Genomic DNA, 17,999 nt, shown 5'->3' on the forward strand with positions numbered 1-17,999 from the left:
CAGGGAACTGTGTAATAGCAGTACCACTGGACTTATACACTGCTGAATCAGTGAACTTTGTAATAGCAGTACCACTGGACTTTTACTGCTGAATGTGTGAACTTGGTAATATTGCAGTATTAATGGGCTTATATACTGCTGGATTGGCTTTGCAAATTTGGTTATAATTATTTTTTTATTTTTTTTTAAAAAACTTGGGAATAATGGGGAAATAACTATGCCCTTAGAAGCACAGAGCACAGGACACAGCACCACTGGACTGAGCACAGCACAGCACAGAACTGAACAGCACGAGATATAGCAGGACAGAGGACCACCTAACACACCCTCCCTCTACCCTGATCAATGCCCGAGTGAAGATGGCGGCGACTAGCGGGGAATTTATAGGATCCGAGTATTGAGAGATCCGACAACGGGATTATGAGTCAGAGCCTCAGTTTCAGATTTGAATTTGGCGCCAATACCCGGATCTGTCTCGGATCCGACTCGGATCGGCAACGTTCGGGTGGGCTCGGATTTCATAAATCCGAGTGCGCTCATCTCTACTTGAATTTAGCTAGAATTTGTTTTGTGTATTTAAAGTTCAAGAATTTATTCCATATTTTTAAACTTTAGAGTTGATTATTTGACACTGTTATATTGAATGATGATCTTGTTGATACCGGTGCTGACACTGATGAGGATGGTGACCCTGAACCCTAATTATTGGTTAAAAATGTATTACATTCTATTTTGATGGGGGAAAGGGGCAAATAAACCAAGTACTTCACAAAGGTGACGTTTTATGCTGCTGTCAAAGAGATTGTTATGTTAGACTATGCATATCATGTTTAATCTACACCATCATTGGGTGTAGGTAACATTTTCAGCCAGCCAACACTCTGCAGGCTTTCAGTCAGTGTTGCACAGAATCACACTATTTATAATTGTCAGGTGGTCATCACTCTAAATGAATCTAAGTGATACTTATATAGGAACAAAAGACAGGTCAAAATGAAATTATTTTACAAGAGGCTTTTTTTTTTTTACCACATTTCATCACATTTTTGGCATATTGTTACTTGACATATCATGCCGTATTATTTCCCAGAACCTGCAGCTCGGCTTTTAACTGTTTCTTGTCTCCCAAGAGTTACAGCAGTGGTTTTGCTATGAGGAACAAGCAAAAATGTAAAACAGACTCAGCAGTACTGTGAGCTTGCATTCCCCTTTTTAAAAGTGGCACGTGTTGTGATAATCCTTCATAGGTAATATTATATGACTTTTCACTGTAGAAGTTATTCAGCCAATAAATGTCAGGTGGTTTTATAATATTGCTTTTTTTAAGTGCATAGTTTATACTGGGACAGGAGGAGATCTATACATATAATTAGAGTGGATATCTGACCAGACTAGATGTAAATAGGCTGCATCTTTCTGAATGTCTTTTGTGGACCAATGAACCTGAATTCCAAGAAAGACTATGCTATGGAGGACTACTAATATCACCAGGCTATCAAGAATTTTGGAAGAAGGGTGCAAAAGGACTTGCTCCATCTGTATGTATATTTGCAGTATATGACATCAGAGAAGGGCATTGATGCCTTTTTGTTTTCCATAAAATCTGGAAAGGATGAAATTTTATGGGTTTTTCACAGCTCCAAAATATTTTTAAAGACTTTTTTTTTTTTTTATTTTCGATTTTATTAATTATTATTTTGAAGGAAAGTGGAGAAAGATGGTGGTGAGGCATGAAGGGGTGGACTGAGGTTGTCAGGAGCTGAGCATGTTGCGGCAATCACCTTTGGATTCTGAATGGTCTGTTGCCTTGCTTGTCCACCATTGTTATTGTTATTTGTTCAACTGTATTTCTTGAGAGCAATCTAAATCTAATATATAAAAGCTTAGTGGCGTCTGTCTGTCTGTGTGTGTGTGTGGAAAAAAAAAACCAAGTTGCAGCGCCACCTGCTGGGCAGAGTTATACACTGACCTACTAAATTCTTAGTGTGTGTGGGGAAAAAAATTCAAAAAGGGCTGAAATTTGGTAGGGCTCAAACTCATTTTCGTGAGGTCATTTTACCTCATGAACACACATGTGTAGAGGCGTGTGTGTGTGTGTGTGTGTGTGTGTGTGTGTGTGTGTGTGTGTGTAAAAAAATATTTTCTCAGAAAGGGCTCATCCAATTGACCTGAAATTTGGTATACTGACATTATTTGACAAAAAAATTAGAATAGTCAAGTCAGTTAACTTCCATCATTCCCCCTTCCCCCCGTGGGAGGGGTAGTAAAGGCTAAATTTACGAGTTGAGGGGTCAAACTCATTTTCGTGAGGTAATTTTACCTCATGAACACACATTAAAAAGGCTGCTTGCGTCGGGAACTAACGCTCTTCCCCTGAGGAGGCCTGAGCTAGGTCCAAATGCATGACAAGAACCTTCAAGACCTTAAGTAGCTTGATTTGACTAGAATGCATGAGTATCATGCATGGGTTAACTTGTATTAAATAAGCTTCACCAGTTCCTAAGTACAGTCATGGGCAAAAGTTTTGAGAATGACACACATATTATTTTTACGTTTGCTGCCTCAGTTTTTATGATGACAATATGCATATACTCCAGAATGTCATGAAGAGTGATCAGTGGAATTGCAATTAATTTCACAGTCCCTCTTTGCCATGACAATGAACCTTATCCCAAAAACATTTCCACTACATTTCAGCCCTGCCACAAAAAGGACTAGCTGACATCAGGTCAGTGATTCTCTCGTTAACACAGGTGAGAGTGTTGATGAGGCCAAGGCTAGAGATCACTCGGTCGTGTACAGTCATCATTGCTTTGCACAAAAGGGGCTTCACAGGGAAGGATATTGCTGCTAGTAAGATTGCACCTAAATCAACCATTTATCCGATCATCAAGAACTTCAAGGAGGGAGGTTTAATTGTTGCAAAGAAGGCTTCAGGGCGCCAAGGAATGTCCAGTACCGTCTCCTAAAGTTTATTCAGCTGTGGGATGGGTGCACCATCAGTGCAGAGCTTGCTCAGAAATGGCAGCAGGCAAGTGTGAGTGCATCTGCATGCACAGTGAGGCAAAGACTTTTGGAGGATGGCCTATTGTCAAGAAGGCCAGCAAAGAAGCCACTTCTCTCCAGAAAAAAACATCAGGGACAACCTGATATACTGCAAAAGGTACAGGGATTGGACTGCTGAGGACTGCGGTAAAGTCATTTTCTCTGATGAATCTCCTTTTAGATTGTTTCGGGCATGTGGAGAAACGCTTGTCCGAAGAAGGAAAGGTGAGCGCTACCATCAGCTCTGTGTCATGCCAACAGTAAAACATCCTGATAACATTCATGTGTAGGGTTGCTTCTCAGCCAAGGGAGTGAGCTCACTCACAATTTTGCCTAAAAACACAGCCATGAATACAGAATGGTACCAAAATATCCTCCAAGACCAACTTCTCCCAACCATCCAAGAACAGTTTGGTGACGAACAATGCCTTTTTCCAGAATGATGGAGCACCTTGTCATAAGGAAAAAGTGATAACTAAGTGGCTCGGGGATCAAAATATCAGAATTTTGGCTTCATGGCCAGGACACTTAGGAAATGCTTGTAATTTTACTTCAGTATACCATAGCAACATCTGACAAAAAGCTCCATAAACACTGAAGCAGCAAACTTTGTGAAAACCAATACTTGTCATTCTCAAAACTTTTGGCCATGACTGTAGTAGCCAATCAGAGGAGGAAGCATTGGGCTAAGTCTGGTAGGTTCTTGTATCATTTGCATGATGATTGTGTTTTGTACATGTGAGCTTGCTACTTTTACTATTGTTACCTGTGTACTGAACCAGATTGTCCAATACAATGTCTCTTATACCCAACAAATTGTTATCATTTTCAGGATGATTTAGTTTCTCTTAAACTACCTATTTTTTCCATCTCTCTAGATCTTTACGGCGCCATGTTAGCAATTGGCCCCATCACAATTATTTTACTCGTTATTACCTGCTGTCTTTTGGCCAAAGTATTTTATGATCGACAGAAAAACTGTTATAAGAATTTCCCCCCCGGACCAAAATGGTTACCGATTATAGGAAATATTCATATGTTTAATCTAACAGAACCTTTTACAACAATGAAAGAGGTAAATATGATAAAACACTGTTAATGCATGTGTAGAAAATGTATATTGTATGTTTCTTGCTGGTGATGGTTAAACTGTAAGCTACTGATAGTATTTGTGATGTACGAAGATATTTTCCAGTCCCACCAACATGTGGGTTTATTAAAGAGATTTTATACATGCCTTGCAGTAAAGGCATATCACTTGTTCTGCGATTGCCAGCAAAGGGTTGAAGGGAATAGAGGGAATATGCATTTCTGCAGAAGTTGGCATATAATCTGTTGTGGATGCTCTTCAAACCTTTCTCAGGCGATGCTATCAAAACCAGTCATCTGCATTTACCACAAGGTATAATATATATATATATATATATATATATATATGTGTGTATATGTGTGTATATCTCTCAACCATTTAAATTGCTCATGACTTTGCTGCATTGTATTTATGGGGACTCTAGAGTGCCAGGTCATCCTTTTCGGTCACACATTTCTTTATACAGATTCAATTTATTATTCAAAGTAATTGTAACCTCAAACATTTTAATGCTAATTCTGCCTAGCACCGGGGCATGAATATGCTAGACATAGTTCTATGTTCTTGTTTTGAGAAAACATTGGGAGCTGTGTTTGTGGGCAACACGGTGGCTTAGTGGTTAGCACTTCTGCCTCGCAGCACCGGGGTCATGAGTTCAATTCCCGACCATGACCTTATCTGTGTGGAGTTTGTATGTGTTTCCTCATGGGTGCTCCGGTTTCCTCCCACACTCCAAAAACATACTAATAGGTTAATTGGCTGCTATCAAATTGACCCTAGTGTCTGTGTGTGTATGTTAGTGAATATAGACTGTAAGCTCCAATGGGGCAGGGACTGATGTGAGTGAGCTCTCTGTACAGCGCTGCGGAATTAGTGACGCTATATAAATAAATAGATGATGATGATGATGTGTTTGACACTTCTTTGCCTGCTCTCTGTCTTATTTGCAGTCCATTCAGGATCAGTTACAGCATCCTCCTTCTACCTTGCCATTCAGTCATGCCCACAAGTGATTGTATTGTAAGAATATAATCACATCATGAATTATTATTTTAATTATTATTATTATTAGTAGTAGTAGTAGTAGTATTTAGGAGACCTCTGGGAGCAGATAAAGAGATTTTGGAGATCACCATTAATGTAAGCTGTATTGAATGCTGAGCTCTGCAAACTGATTTTCTAGCACCTTTACCAAAACTAAAGAAAGTAAATATCTATTAAAAGAAAATGTGCATAGATTTATATTTTAATATTTATACCTAAAGAATACACAAGGAAACTAAAAAAAAAATATGACTTCCATCTGAAGACTTGTAGGCTAGCAGTGTATATATGTATGTATGTATATATATATATATATATATATATATATATATATATATATATATATATATATATATATATATATATATTTCATCATCATCCTATTTATATAGCACTAGCAAATTTTACAGTGCTTTACAACTGGGGACAGACAGACAGAGATGTGTGAGGGCCCTGCTTACAGTCTATGGAAATTTTTATTATACATATATATATATATATCCTACATTGATAAGGCTCCTCTTCACGTATATTTTGTAATGATTACTACATGTATTTTATTCTTTATCTTTTTATAGCTATCTAAGAAATATGGCTCCATATTCAGCTTCCAGTTCGGAATGGAGAAAATTGTTGTAGTTTCCGGGTATGAGGCGGTGAAAGAAGTTTATATGCACTATGATGATTTCTCTGACAGGCCGAATCTTCCACTAATTACTAAATTAACAAAGGGACATGGTAAATTTTTTCACTGTTATAAAAAATATTAATTGTTGCTTTACAAACGTAATACTGCAGTTTTAACTAAATATTAATGTATAACTTAATATAAATACTGTACTTCTAAACCTGAAATAAATCTGCAAAACTTCAGGGGAAGTAATTTTACAAGTTTCAATATTATATAGAACCAGCATAATTCACAGTGCAGTACAAATAATGTTTATTCATTCACACCAGTCCCTACCATAGTTGAGCTTACTTACCGTCTAATTTGCACAAAAAAATATATACAATTAGGCACTTATAACTTATACAAAGCTAATTAAACATAAATAGTACCTTTGATTGACAATGTAAATCTGCTGCTCTCAAAATTAGGGTACTGGATCCCTAAAACAGCTAATATGAGATTAATAAAGGTTAACAATGTAATTTCTACAGATTATTGAAACAGATAAATACATTCATGGTAAAAACATAATAATCACCAACAGTACTTCATACTTTACCAACTTGTGCGATATCACCATACGTAAGTCAAAGATCGCAGTACATATTATCAGGGCCATCTTAACAACATTATGGGCCCCCGGGGCAAAGCAGTGCACCGGGCCCCCTAACTATATATATATATATATATATATATATATATATAATGTATCACCTTTTTTTTTAATGTGCTCGCTCATTGATCCTTGAAGTACAGCAAGTAAAAAATCAAATCCCCCCTTCACTTACCTTTCAATCGCCTTGTTCTCCAATTGTACCCCTTTCTTCTCTTCATTTTTCTTATTCTGTTTCTTCTGTTTCCTTAAATCCTTGCTGCCTCTTCTCCATTGCTTCTCACGTTGTGGCTCCTCCGTGCTGCGCTCCTCAATGCACATGAAAAAACAGTCAATATTTAACTTACGTGCAAACAGAATACTAATTTGCACCCCTTGCATTGTAATATGGTTTTGTCCAGGAGACGGAAATAAGAAGTTTCTTAAGTTAAGATCCTTAATGAATCAGACCCTAAATGACCAATGTTGTTTTTTTATACAATATTTTTTAAAACATTTATTTTTGATAAATAACCGTAACACATGAATGTATTTAATTCTACACAGCTTTTGGCTTTACTAATGGTGAGGACTGGAAAGTCATGAGAAAGTTTATACTTCCAACACTTCACCAATTATTTAGAGGATGTAAAATAAAAGAACACATTAATGAAGAATGTGACTTATTAGTAGAGACAATTAAATCTTATGGAGGTGAGTGTTTCTTTGTTGTGTCAATTTTAGGACATCATCATTTTATTCATGATGATGGCAAGTATCTTCTTGCGTCATCCTAGTTTTTTTTGTAAATAGAAAAATGATGAGTCAAACATGATTAAGCTTTGACATACACAAATAAATATTGAAACATACTGTGCATGCTGTTAGGTTTAATTTCTCATAATTTGTTATAGTTTTATTACCGGGTTTGTTTTTTGCTTTGTTGAATGCGCACCATTTTTGCTGTTTGAGGCCTAGTACTCGCAGTCAAAAAGTGAAACTCTATGTTTGACATGTAGTTGATACTTTGTGCTTTAGCAATATTGCAGGAATTTGAGACCATTGGGTATGAGGCCTCACTGTACTATACACTTGTTCATTGTCTGTATGTTCTTTAGTTCTTCATTAAGTAATTGTTTTCTGATTAAAATACTGCACAGTAAAGATATATATTACACATAAACAATCAGTGGCCAATTTATTAGGTAGACCTATACACCTTCTCGTTAATGCAATTATGCACAACAGTCTCTAGCATTTACAGAGAATGGTGCGCAAAACAGAAAACATCCAGTTAGTCACAGTTCTATGAATAAAAACATCTTGTTAATGAGAGAGGTGGTGTTAATTTGTGGTGATTATGTAATTATATTTTTGATTGGAATTAATTCTAACAGGAAAACCCTTTGAATACAAACCTGTTATAACCACTTCTGTAAACAACATAATTATGTCCATATTAATTGGTCAGCATAGTCGTGGGAATCCAAAATATCTGAAGATCGAGAAATTACTTCATGAAATTTCTCAACTGCTGACAAATCCCATTTGTCTGGTAAGTTATGAATCTTTTTTTTTTCAATTTAAAAAGGGGCTCTAGATAGCAGATAGGTTTGGATCCTTTCTCTGGAACCCTTACTATAATCTCAATTCCACTGTTGGGGCCTGCTGCATATGAACACTGGAGCACTTATTGTGTTAATAATAGATATACTTCTAAGTTGGAAATAAGGTATTAAAGATTTAATAACATAATCTCAAACTTCAACTGGCAGTCTGAAGGAGTATTATTGTAGCACAATGTACTGTGCGCCATTGCGTTACAGATGCAACGGTACCCTACTTACTGGGAATTATATCTTAGACACTTTACAGGGTCTCTGAGAGTTTGTGCTTTGGAGATATTGTTATATACATATATTGACATTAATATTGTTTGTGGGTCTGGCTCTATTTGGTAGTGTCAAGCTCTGAACTGTGAGAAATCACATGTTGCCAGTTTAATGCAATATCAATGAGATTTATTGTTCTAGGTAATGTGCTTTTTAAGAATTTTGAGTTATAACCAATAGCACATTTGAATTATTACAAAAATCTTGTATATGCCACAGTTAGTGAACCTAGTTACATATACTGTAAGTGCATATTCATGGGCCCATTTAGAGTTGGATGCATATAGGTAGGAAAAGACGCACAGAAAAAAAAGAAAACCGTAACATTTGAAATATTCTTACATTGGGTGTGTGAAGTGTGTATACTTACACCCCATGTTAGTGTAAGGATAGAAAAAACTTAGCGCTAGCGTAGAGAAGTGGCTTTACAGTAATAAATGCCAGCTGCATTACCCTATTTGTATACAATATAATAATTTTAAGAAATGTCACATACACAATAAAGAACAGTGTCTTGACAATGGTATCAATAAATGCAAACGTCGCTTTTTCCATCTAGCATGTAATTAAAAAAATAAATAAATAAATGAAATGAAATACAAGCATATGCTGTTTCTACTTTAATAAATCAATGGCAATCGTCCTTTTTTGTAGTAAACCAAATGGGAATGACAAATAAATAATTTTGAATAGATGGCCACGACTTCAAATAGTATAGTCTCCACACCAATGAATTAAGTACTGTCAGCTGGAGGGGTCAGTACACAAATAGCCAATCAAAAGTGGCTACATAGTGCTGTTGATGATCAACATTATCATTGCATATAGTTGCACTAGCCTTCCAGTAACTGCAAAGCGTATTTGCATGTGTTTCCACGTCTAATTGAGTCAGATTAAAAGGAACATGCCTTAATTGTAATCGGCCTACACTTGTCTTACCCTTCATTAACCCATTGTGCCTCTTCAAGCATAAGGAGAAGTCAATGAGATGCAAAAGTCTACATAGACACGTGACTTTTATGTGTGCATGTGCTGTACGAAATGCGTATCTCATTCAAAAAACAAATATACGTCTAACTCTAAATGAACCCATCACTTGTTAGCTCTACTCTAAACCAAATCCATATTGGCACAGGGCCTTTATTAATTTGCCCGTACCCTAATCTACTTCCCTCCACTTGATAATAAATGTGCCATTTTTGTTTGTCCTCCAAACCATTTGTGTCCATAATATGTATAATGGGCTAGACAGGCAGCGGTTTAATGTTTCGACCCCTTGTGGGACACTACACACCTATTTCCTGAAGAAAGAAAACATGAAGGATGACCTAGGATGAAGACACCAAGAGTAATAATCTACATGTTTACGTGACTCTGACACAATGCATTAAAAGTGAACCTCAGCTAAGTTTTGTTGGTCATTGACAGTGTTCTCTGTCTAGAACTTGTGACGACCTCCATCACTGTCTCATGATGTCGTCAGCCATGACAACCCTTACAAAATATTTAAGTGCTTTATAAAACCAAATTCCCAATAAATATCATTAACCATATCAATATAATTATCATTATCAAGATGGGAGGTCACTCTTGATCGTGCTTTTATCTTTGTGCGTACGTCTCTTTTGGTGTAAATTGTAAACTTTGTACCATATTGTTGCATAATGCATTGCTCTATCAAACACATTACAATACTGACGCTTATTATCATGATTTCGTCCAGATTTACAACGCTTATCCATCCCTAATGCGTTGGCTACCTGGAGCTCACAAAACCCTTTTTAACAAAAATCTGGAGATGAACAAGTGTCTTAATGAAATATGCACAAAAGCAATGGCTAAACTGGATCTAAAAGAACCTACGAACGTACTTGACGCATTTCTTTTAAAACGACAACAGGTATTGTATTCTCAACAATACTTTGTGGGCTAACAAACTCATTATACAAAACAATTGCATGTTTCCCCAAGTTTTCCATTTATTACCAAAATGTGTTATGTGAATTTTTTTACTTAAGACTACATTTTTCATTTTTGGATGGTTTAATTACCACATGCTCATGTTCAGAACCCCCAACTGGTGTAACAATAAGTCATATAGTTACTGAGGTTGCACAGTTATAGGTGCATCTGTCAATTTAACCTTATAGTTTAACCTCTTTTTTGGTAAACAAATTAATTTCCTTGATCAATAACCTCAACTGCTTAAATTATAACTATTGATACCACCCTTATGAGAAAGGTATCTAATCTAATTTTCTCTTCCTTTGAAGTCCACACTATCCATCTATTTTATCCTCTCCACCTTCGAGTTGCTGTCATTTATTGCACCCAGGTGCAGTTTCCCAATTTCTTCACAACTTATTTCCTACCCTTTGACCTGCCTTCACTCATACTAGGTGATTTGAACATTCCCATTGATAATCCTACAGTCCCTTCTGCCTGTAAACTACTTTCACTTATTTCATCCTTTGGTCTCTCCCAAAAAAACTAATTTCCCACCCACTGTGATGGGCACTCCTTTGACCTTGTCTTCTCCCGCTACTGCTCCATCTCTAGTTTCTCCAATTTAGCCTTCCACTCTCTGACCACAACCTCCTTTCCTTCATCTTCACCTTACCTCGTGCCCTTCCCCCTGCACCCAAAAATACACGTATACAACAAAATCTTAGTACTCTTAACCCACTTCACTTCTCATTTTCCCTAAAACAACTATTTTCTCCATTGACTGCCTTGTCCTGTCCTAATTAGGCTGCGTCTTTCTATAACAAAACACTCACTTCAGCCCTATACAATGTAGTTTCATCTACTACATATAGTCTTCTACAATCCAAACACCAGCCTTGGCACAACAAACAGACCCGCTACCTGCAAAAGTGCTCCCACACTGCAGAGCACCACTGTCCTGATTTCCTCCACTATAAATTCATCCTTTCATCTTACAGCACTGCCCTTTCAATTGGTAAACAAACATTCTTCAAATCTCTACTATCCACCCAGTCTTCTAACCCACATCGCCTCTTTGCCAACTTCAACTCACTTCTCTGCCCACCTGCACCTACTCCTCCTTCCTCCCTCACTGCCCATGATTTTACCACTTTTTGACAAGCTATTTTCTAATGCCAAATTCCACTCATTCCTCCCAGTCTACCCACCTTTACCTACACTCCCCAATCCACCCTTAATTCATTCTTTGCAGTAACTGAAGACAAAGTCTCTGCACTTATCTTATCTTACCCTACAACCTGTCCACTCGACCCTATTCCTTCCAAACTACTCCACACCCTCTCCTCCACTGCATGCCCACTGTGCACTGTGGTGCCATTTAAATGTACGATTATAATAATAATAATAATAATAATAATAATAGGAACACTAACATTTCCTGTTTTAAAGCGCCAAGGCCAGGCGCCTCACTAAGGTTTAAGGTTAGGGTTAGAGTTAGGATTAGGGTTAGAATTAGGGGTAGGGTTAGGATTAATATTAGCATAGAGTGTCGTGTCCTGGCATTGCTGAGTTCAACCCTGGTCTGAAATCTTCTGTGTCTATTTCTTGGTAAGTCTATATTTTTTTTAATGTCACTGTAATAGTGTTCACTATTTTTATGTAGGTATAATCAGTGTTGGTATTTTACTATTCGCGACAACGTACCACACCCATATCAAAGTCCTTTTCCATAGCAGATCTTTGCAATTTTATCCTATTAAGTGTATAGGTAGCACAATTATTTCCACAGCCTACATGAATATTCTTAAATTATTCTACATTCAACATCTGTCATTCCCCTGCCCAACTCGACATTTGAGCTAAATCCTTCTGTAGCAATTTAATGTCCTGCTCAAAATTAATAATCTTACAATGTTTGTTGACGTCTGCAAATGGGACACCTTACTTCCTAGATCTTCAAAAAGATCATTAACCCAATCTTAATATGTTCCACTTATTTAAACCCTTTCTGCTACCCATGTATCCCCCTAGTTCCAGTACTTATAATTAGAGATGGGCGGGCTCGGTTTCCTTGAATCCGAACCCGCCCGAACTTCGGGAATCCGAGTATAAAGCCGAGTCGGCTTGGTACTCTCGCAACTATTCGGATTCCAAAACGAGGCAAAACGTCATCGTGACGTCGTCGGATCTCGGTTCTCGCGATCTAGCACCATTTGAGAGAGGGACAGAGAAGGGTTAGGTCGCAGGAATAGAGCAGTATAGAGGAGGCATTTTTCCGAATTTACACTACAAAGTGTTTGGGGTGTCATATCCCCCCTTCTAAAAAAGATGTATTTGCTGACTGCTGAAATTGTAATTAAGCAGCACAGTATATTTCTGAACTTGCACTACAAAGTGTTTGGGGTCTCATTAAAATGGATTTACAGCAGTACACAAATGAGCAGAAGCAGCTGCTGCCACCTGTCTTGATGGTAGTCTTCCCTGTAAATGTACATAGTCTTTTGAAGTCAGGGAAAAAATCCAACAAAAAAACACCTTTTACCGTGTTGAAAAAGAGCTGTAATAAAGGAAAAGTTAACTGCCTATAAAAAAAATATTGCCAACATGCCATTCTACACATGCAGTGGCAAAGAAAGAATGAGGCCTTCACCTTTCTCTATTAGTTCAAGATCTAAAAATTTTACTGAGGCTTCTACTTGTAAGGTTACTCGTGACCAAGCAAGACCAAGTAATTCGGAGTCCAAAAGTAGTGCACAACTACTGTTACGTGTGAAAGCCGAGCTGGAAGAAAACAATAAGGCATTAGAGGAAAATGTATGCTTAGAATCAGAAATGACACCAATCCCTGAGGAGAGTCCATCCACGAGTGGTATGTGTAATCGTGACCATTCTGATAGTGTACCCATAAAGAAGGGCCCTTTCAGCATTTCTGCTGATGTGTGCCTGAACAACCTGAGTGTAGCTGGTGATACACCTGTAGCTGGTGATACAAGGTTGCCACTTTGGAATTGGAAGAGGATGAGGGGGATATTTGTGTAGCCGATGAGGGAGCTAATAAGGATGTTGATGAGGATGAGGTTGTTTGTGTAAGTCCTGACCAGTGTAAGCAGTTCTGGCACGTGACAAGAAGAAGGCCATTGTCATGCCTGGGCATAAGACCAAAAAAGCCACTTCTAATGTGTGGAATTATTTATACCCAAATCCTGACAGTTGTATAGCCATTTGTAGTGTATGTATAGCCACAGTCAGTCGAGGGAGGGACCTTAACCATCTTGGAACCTCATCCATGTTACGCCATTTGACGAGAGTTCATGGCAAGGTGTTGGGAAAAGCTGAAAGTTATGGCAAAAAAATAACAACAAGCAGTCCATCATCAGCTAGGAACCTTCTCTCACCTACATCCCGATGCCTGCAATCTACACCCACAACACCGTCCTCATCAATATCCTCAGTAGCGATCGGAGTTAGCTCTGCATCCAACTTGGTAAAGCTCGATGACTCCAGCACTATAATTGATTCCTCTGAAGAATTGTTGAGCATTAGTCCCACTGCTGCTGCTGTTGCTGCTGCTGGGGGTGAATCTTCCTCCCATAAGCAGCCCAAGAAGAAGAGCACTAGTACTTTACAACAATTAACTGTGAAACAATCTTTTGCTAGAGGAAGCAAATATGACAGCAGTCACCCAGTTGCAAAGCGGATCAAAAACGCCATGGCGACTATGCTAGTGTTAGATCTGTGTCCAATATCCGCTATGAACACAGCTGGTTTTTCACAGTTAATTGATGTTTTGTGTCCCCCGTTACAAAATTCCATCGTGATGCCATTTTTCACGAAAAGATATTCGGCAACTATCAAAACATTTGGAAAAATGTACTAATTGGGCTCAAAAATGCCATTCTGCCCACTGTACACTTAACCACAGATATGTGGACAAGTGGAAGTGGCCAAACTAAATATTATATGACTGACAGCCCACTGGGTTGGTCATTCACCTTCACAAGCAGGAACATCAGCCGCATATACACTACTATGTAACATTTCTCACAGGCAGGCTACTCTTTGTATCACCGGCTTCACTAACAGGCATACAGCTGATAATTTGTTACGAAAACTAAGGGATGTCATTGCTACATGGCTTATACCACTTGGATTCTCCTGAGGATATGTTATTTCTGATAATGCCAACAATATTGTGCGAGCATTACAGCTTAGTGAATTCCATCACATTCCCTGTTTTGCTCACACAATAAACTTGGTGGTGCAGAGCTTCTTGAAAAATATTTCCGGCATTCTGCCACAGCATGTAGGAGAGTGCAGCAGCTCCAAGAGCAATTTAATTTGCCCTGTCACCAACTTAAGCAAGACGTGTTAAAAAGGCGGAATTCCACCCTGTACATGCTTCAGAGGATGGAGGAATAGTGCAAAGCCATACAAGCATAATGCACAAGCCATGAAAAGGAAAGGAGGGGGAATGTATTTCAGTCTTGCACAGTAGATAATTCTTTCTGTGCTGTGCAAGGTTCTGAAACCATTTGAAGTTGTGACATGTGAAGTGAGTTCAGACTCTGCTAGCTTAAGCCAAGTCATTCCCTTAATTTGACTTTTGGAAAAGCAGCTTGACAAACTGAAGGAGGAGATGGAAGAAAGCAATTCCGCAAAGTATGTTGGCCTTGTAGATGAAGTACTTAATTCGCTTCATAGTGATCCAAGAGTTATTAAAATCTTGAAGTCGGTTCACTATGTTTTGGCAACTGTGCTTGATCCGAGGGTTAAGACCTACATCAATTCCTTGGTTCCAAATGACCGAGATCTGAACAGTTGCAAGGAGTTCTTGGTCAGCAAGTTGACTGTTGAACTAGGCCTTGGCTTGACGACGTCTCCTCCTTCAGTTTCTCAGGCAGCTGCTGCTCGGAAAAAATTGCACTTTCCAAAGAGAAGCAGGGATGACGCAGGGGGCAGACCACAACAGTTTGACATCTGGGCTGGTTTGAAAGATTTTACCCAAAAAAGTGTGAACTCAGCAATAACGCCGTCCAATCCTACTATTAACATGCAAAGGATGGAGGAGGATTATTTTCAAGAGTTAATTGATATGGGAATGTCAAATAGTCCCTTTCCATACCTGGAGGAAAAACAAGCCATTTGGAAACCCATGTACAAACTTGCTTTGCAATACCTAAGCTGCCCACCCTCCAGTGTGTACTCAAAAATAGTATTCAGCACATCCGGGAACCTTGTCAGTGATCGACGTAGGAAGTTGCTTCCTAAAAATGGGGAAAAGATGATGTGCATCAAAATGAACTACATCTTCCACAAGGAAGGCCTTTACCGTCAAATACAACCAAGTACTGACACTTCTCCAATGGCGGATTCCAGCGGATTAATTAATAGTCTGTGATGATGATGTACACACTGAGGGTGAGGATAATGCTGAAGATGATGACGACATTTTGACAGTGTAGAATTCACTTCACATCACTGTTGGTCTAAGATGCCTTTAGGACATTGATAGCTTGTTTAGGGAGGGCCTAGCAGGGATTAAACTGTATTTTTCAGAATTTGCACTAATAAATTTAGAGAAAAGAAGCTTTGGTCATTTTGATTTATCGTAAAGTCTTTGCAGGCTGCTTTTTGTAATTTTCACTATAAGTGTAGGGTGTAATATTGTTAGGAATTCTTACCTGACTTGCCGATGCACCGTGCTTCCGGGCGGTTCCAGCAGCAGTCACATGACCTATGGGCGGGGAATTCAAATCTCCTATTTCTGGCCGCTCTGACACACTATCTCTGTCAGAGCAACGTATAATCTCCGCGTCTTGCTTTCCTCTGCCCCTATCTTACATCAACCGGACCCCACCTTTCTTTTTCTCCTCGAGGTCGATGCATCCTCTGTTGGAGTTGGGGCTATCTTATCACAGAAAAACTCTTCTGAGAAATTTTCTCAGTGTGGCTTCTTTTCCCAGAGACTATCAGCTGCAGAGAAGAATTGTGGTATTGGGGACAAGGAACTCCTTGCCATCAAATTAGCCCTGGAAGAATGGAGACATCATTTGGAAGGAGCCATGTTTCCTATAACAATATATACAGATCACAAGAACCTTCTATAAATGCAATCCGCATCTTGCCTAAATCCCTGTCAGGCCAGATGGTCTTTATATTTTTCCCGCTTCAAGGTGATCATCAATTTCAGGCCAGACTCAAGAAATAAGAAAGAAGATGCACTCTCTCGTTCCTTCGACTCTACAAATGCTGTAGAGGATGCCCCTAGGTCTATATTGGATCCGGAATGTATTGTGGCTACCACTTCTATTCACCTGACGATTCCTCGTGGGAAGACCTTCGTTCCTCCTCATCTTCGGTCCAAGCTTCTCTATTTTCCGGTCATTCGGGTATCAAGAAGACGTCAGAAGTTGTTTCATATAGTTATTGGTGGCCATCTGTACACTCGGATGTACAGGATTTTGTTGCAGCATGCTCCACTTGTGCTCAGAATAAGGTTCCTCGACAGGCTCCCTATTGGTTTTTACAGCCGCTACCTATTCCGGACCGTCCATGGAGTCATCTCTCCATGGATTATATTACAGATTTACCTCCTTCCAAAGGTTTCTCTATGGTATGGGTCACCACGGACCGCTTTTTTCGGACTGCTCACTTTGTACCTTTGAAGGGTCTACCTTCTGCCCCTGTTCTGGTGCAACTATTTGTAAAGGAGATCTTCTGCCTTCACAGTTGTCCGGATGTGATTGTCTCAGAACGCGGAACTAAGTTCGTGGCAAGATTTTGGAGAGCATTTTCTTGTGTCTGCGAGATCAAGTTAAACTTTTCGTCTGCCTACCATCCTCAGACTAATGACCTCACTGAGAGGACCAACCAAGAACTCGAAAAATTCCTCAGATACTTTATTTCGGCTAAGCATTACGATTGGGTCGAGCTGTTACCTTGGGCAGAATTTGCCCACAATAATCACTCTCACGATTCCACCTTTCCCCCTTTTTTGCTCTCCAAGGATTTCATCCTAAAATTCCTCCATTTAATGACTTACCCACGTGTGGGGTCCCTGCGGTAGATTCCCTTTTTCAAGATATTTCCTCTAGGTGGTATCTAATTAGACGCAGACTGTTCCAGACCTCTGCTGCTAGTAAGAAAGCTTTTGACAAAAGAAGACCGTCGCCCTTACTTTCCTCTGGTGACAAGGTATGGCTGTCTACGCGTAATCTTCGTCTGTTAGTTCCTTCCAGGACATTCGCTCCTCAATTCTTTGGTCCCTTCAAGATCTCTGAAGTTATCAATCCGGTAGTCTTCAGACTGAAACTACCCCTTACCTTGAGGATTCCTAATGTTTTTCACATCTCTTCTCAAGCCAATTGTTAGCAAATTCTCCTCTTCTAAGAAACCGCCTGCTGCTATTTCTACGCAAAATCAGGAATATGGGGTCAAGGAGATTCTAAACTCTCGCATTTCCAGGGGTTCTTTACAGTTCCTGGTTGATTGGAAGGGCTATAGACCCAGGGAGCGTTCCTGGATCTCTGCAGGAGATCTTCAAGCTCCAAGTTTATTAAAGAGATTCCATGTCAAATTCCCTCAAAAACCCTATACCCTATACCCTGTCTGGAGGTCATCCCTAAGGGGAGGTACTGTTAGGAATTGTTACCTGACTTTCCGATGTGCCGTGCTTCCAGGCAGTCCTGGTGGCGGTCACATGACCTATGGGCGGGG

General features: G+C 39.1%; 1 protein-coding gene across 1 annotated transcript in view; it reads left to right on the forward strand.

The window, feature by feature from the left end:
- LOC142143438 (cytochrome P450 2K4-like) overlaps positions 1–17,999 on the forward strand; it is a 181,540-nt gene that overhangs the window by 132,159 nt on the left and 31,382 nt on the right. The window contains exon 6 of the mRNA XM_075201280.1: positions 10,060–10,236. Coding sequence (XP_075057381.1) covers positions 10,060–10,236 — 177 coding nt within the window. The remainder of the gene's footprint in view (positions 1–10,059; positions 10,237–17,999) is intronic.

This window comes from Mixophyes fleayi, chromosome 3 (genome assembly GCF_038048845.1).
Source record: "Mixophyes fleayi isolate aMixFle1 chromosome 3, aMixFle1.hap1, whole genome shotgun sequence".
Lineage (NCBI taxonomy): Eukaryota > Metazoa > Chordata > Amphibia > Anura > Limnodynastidae > Mixophyes > Mixophyes fleayi.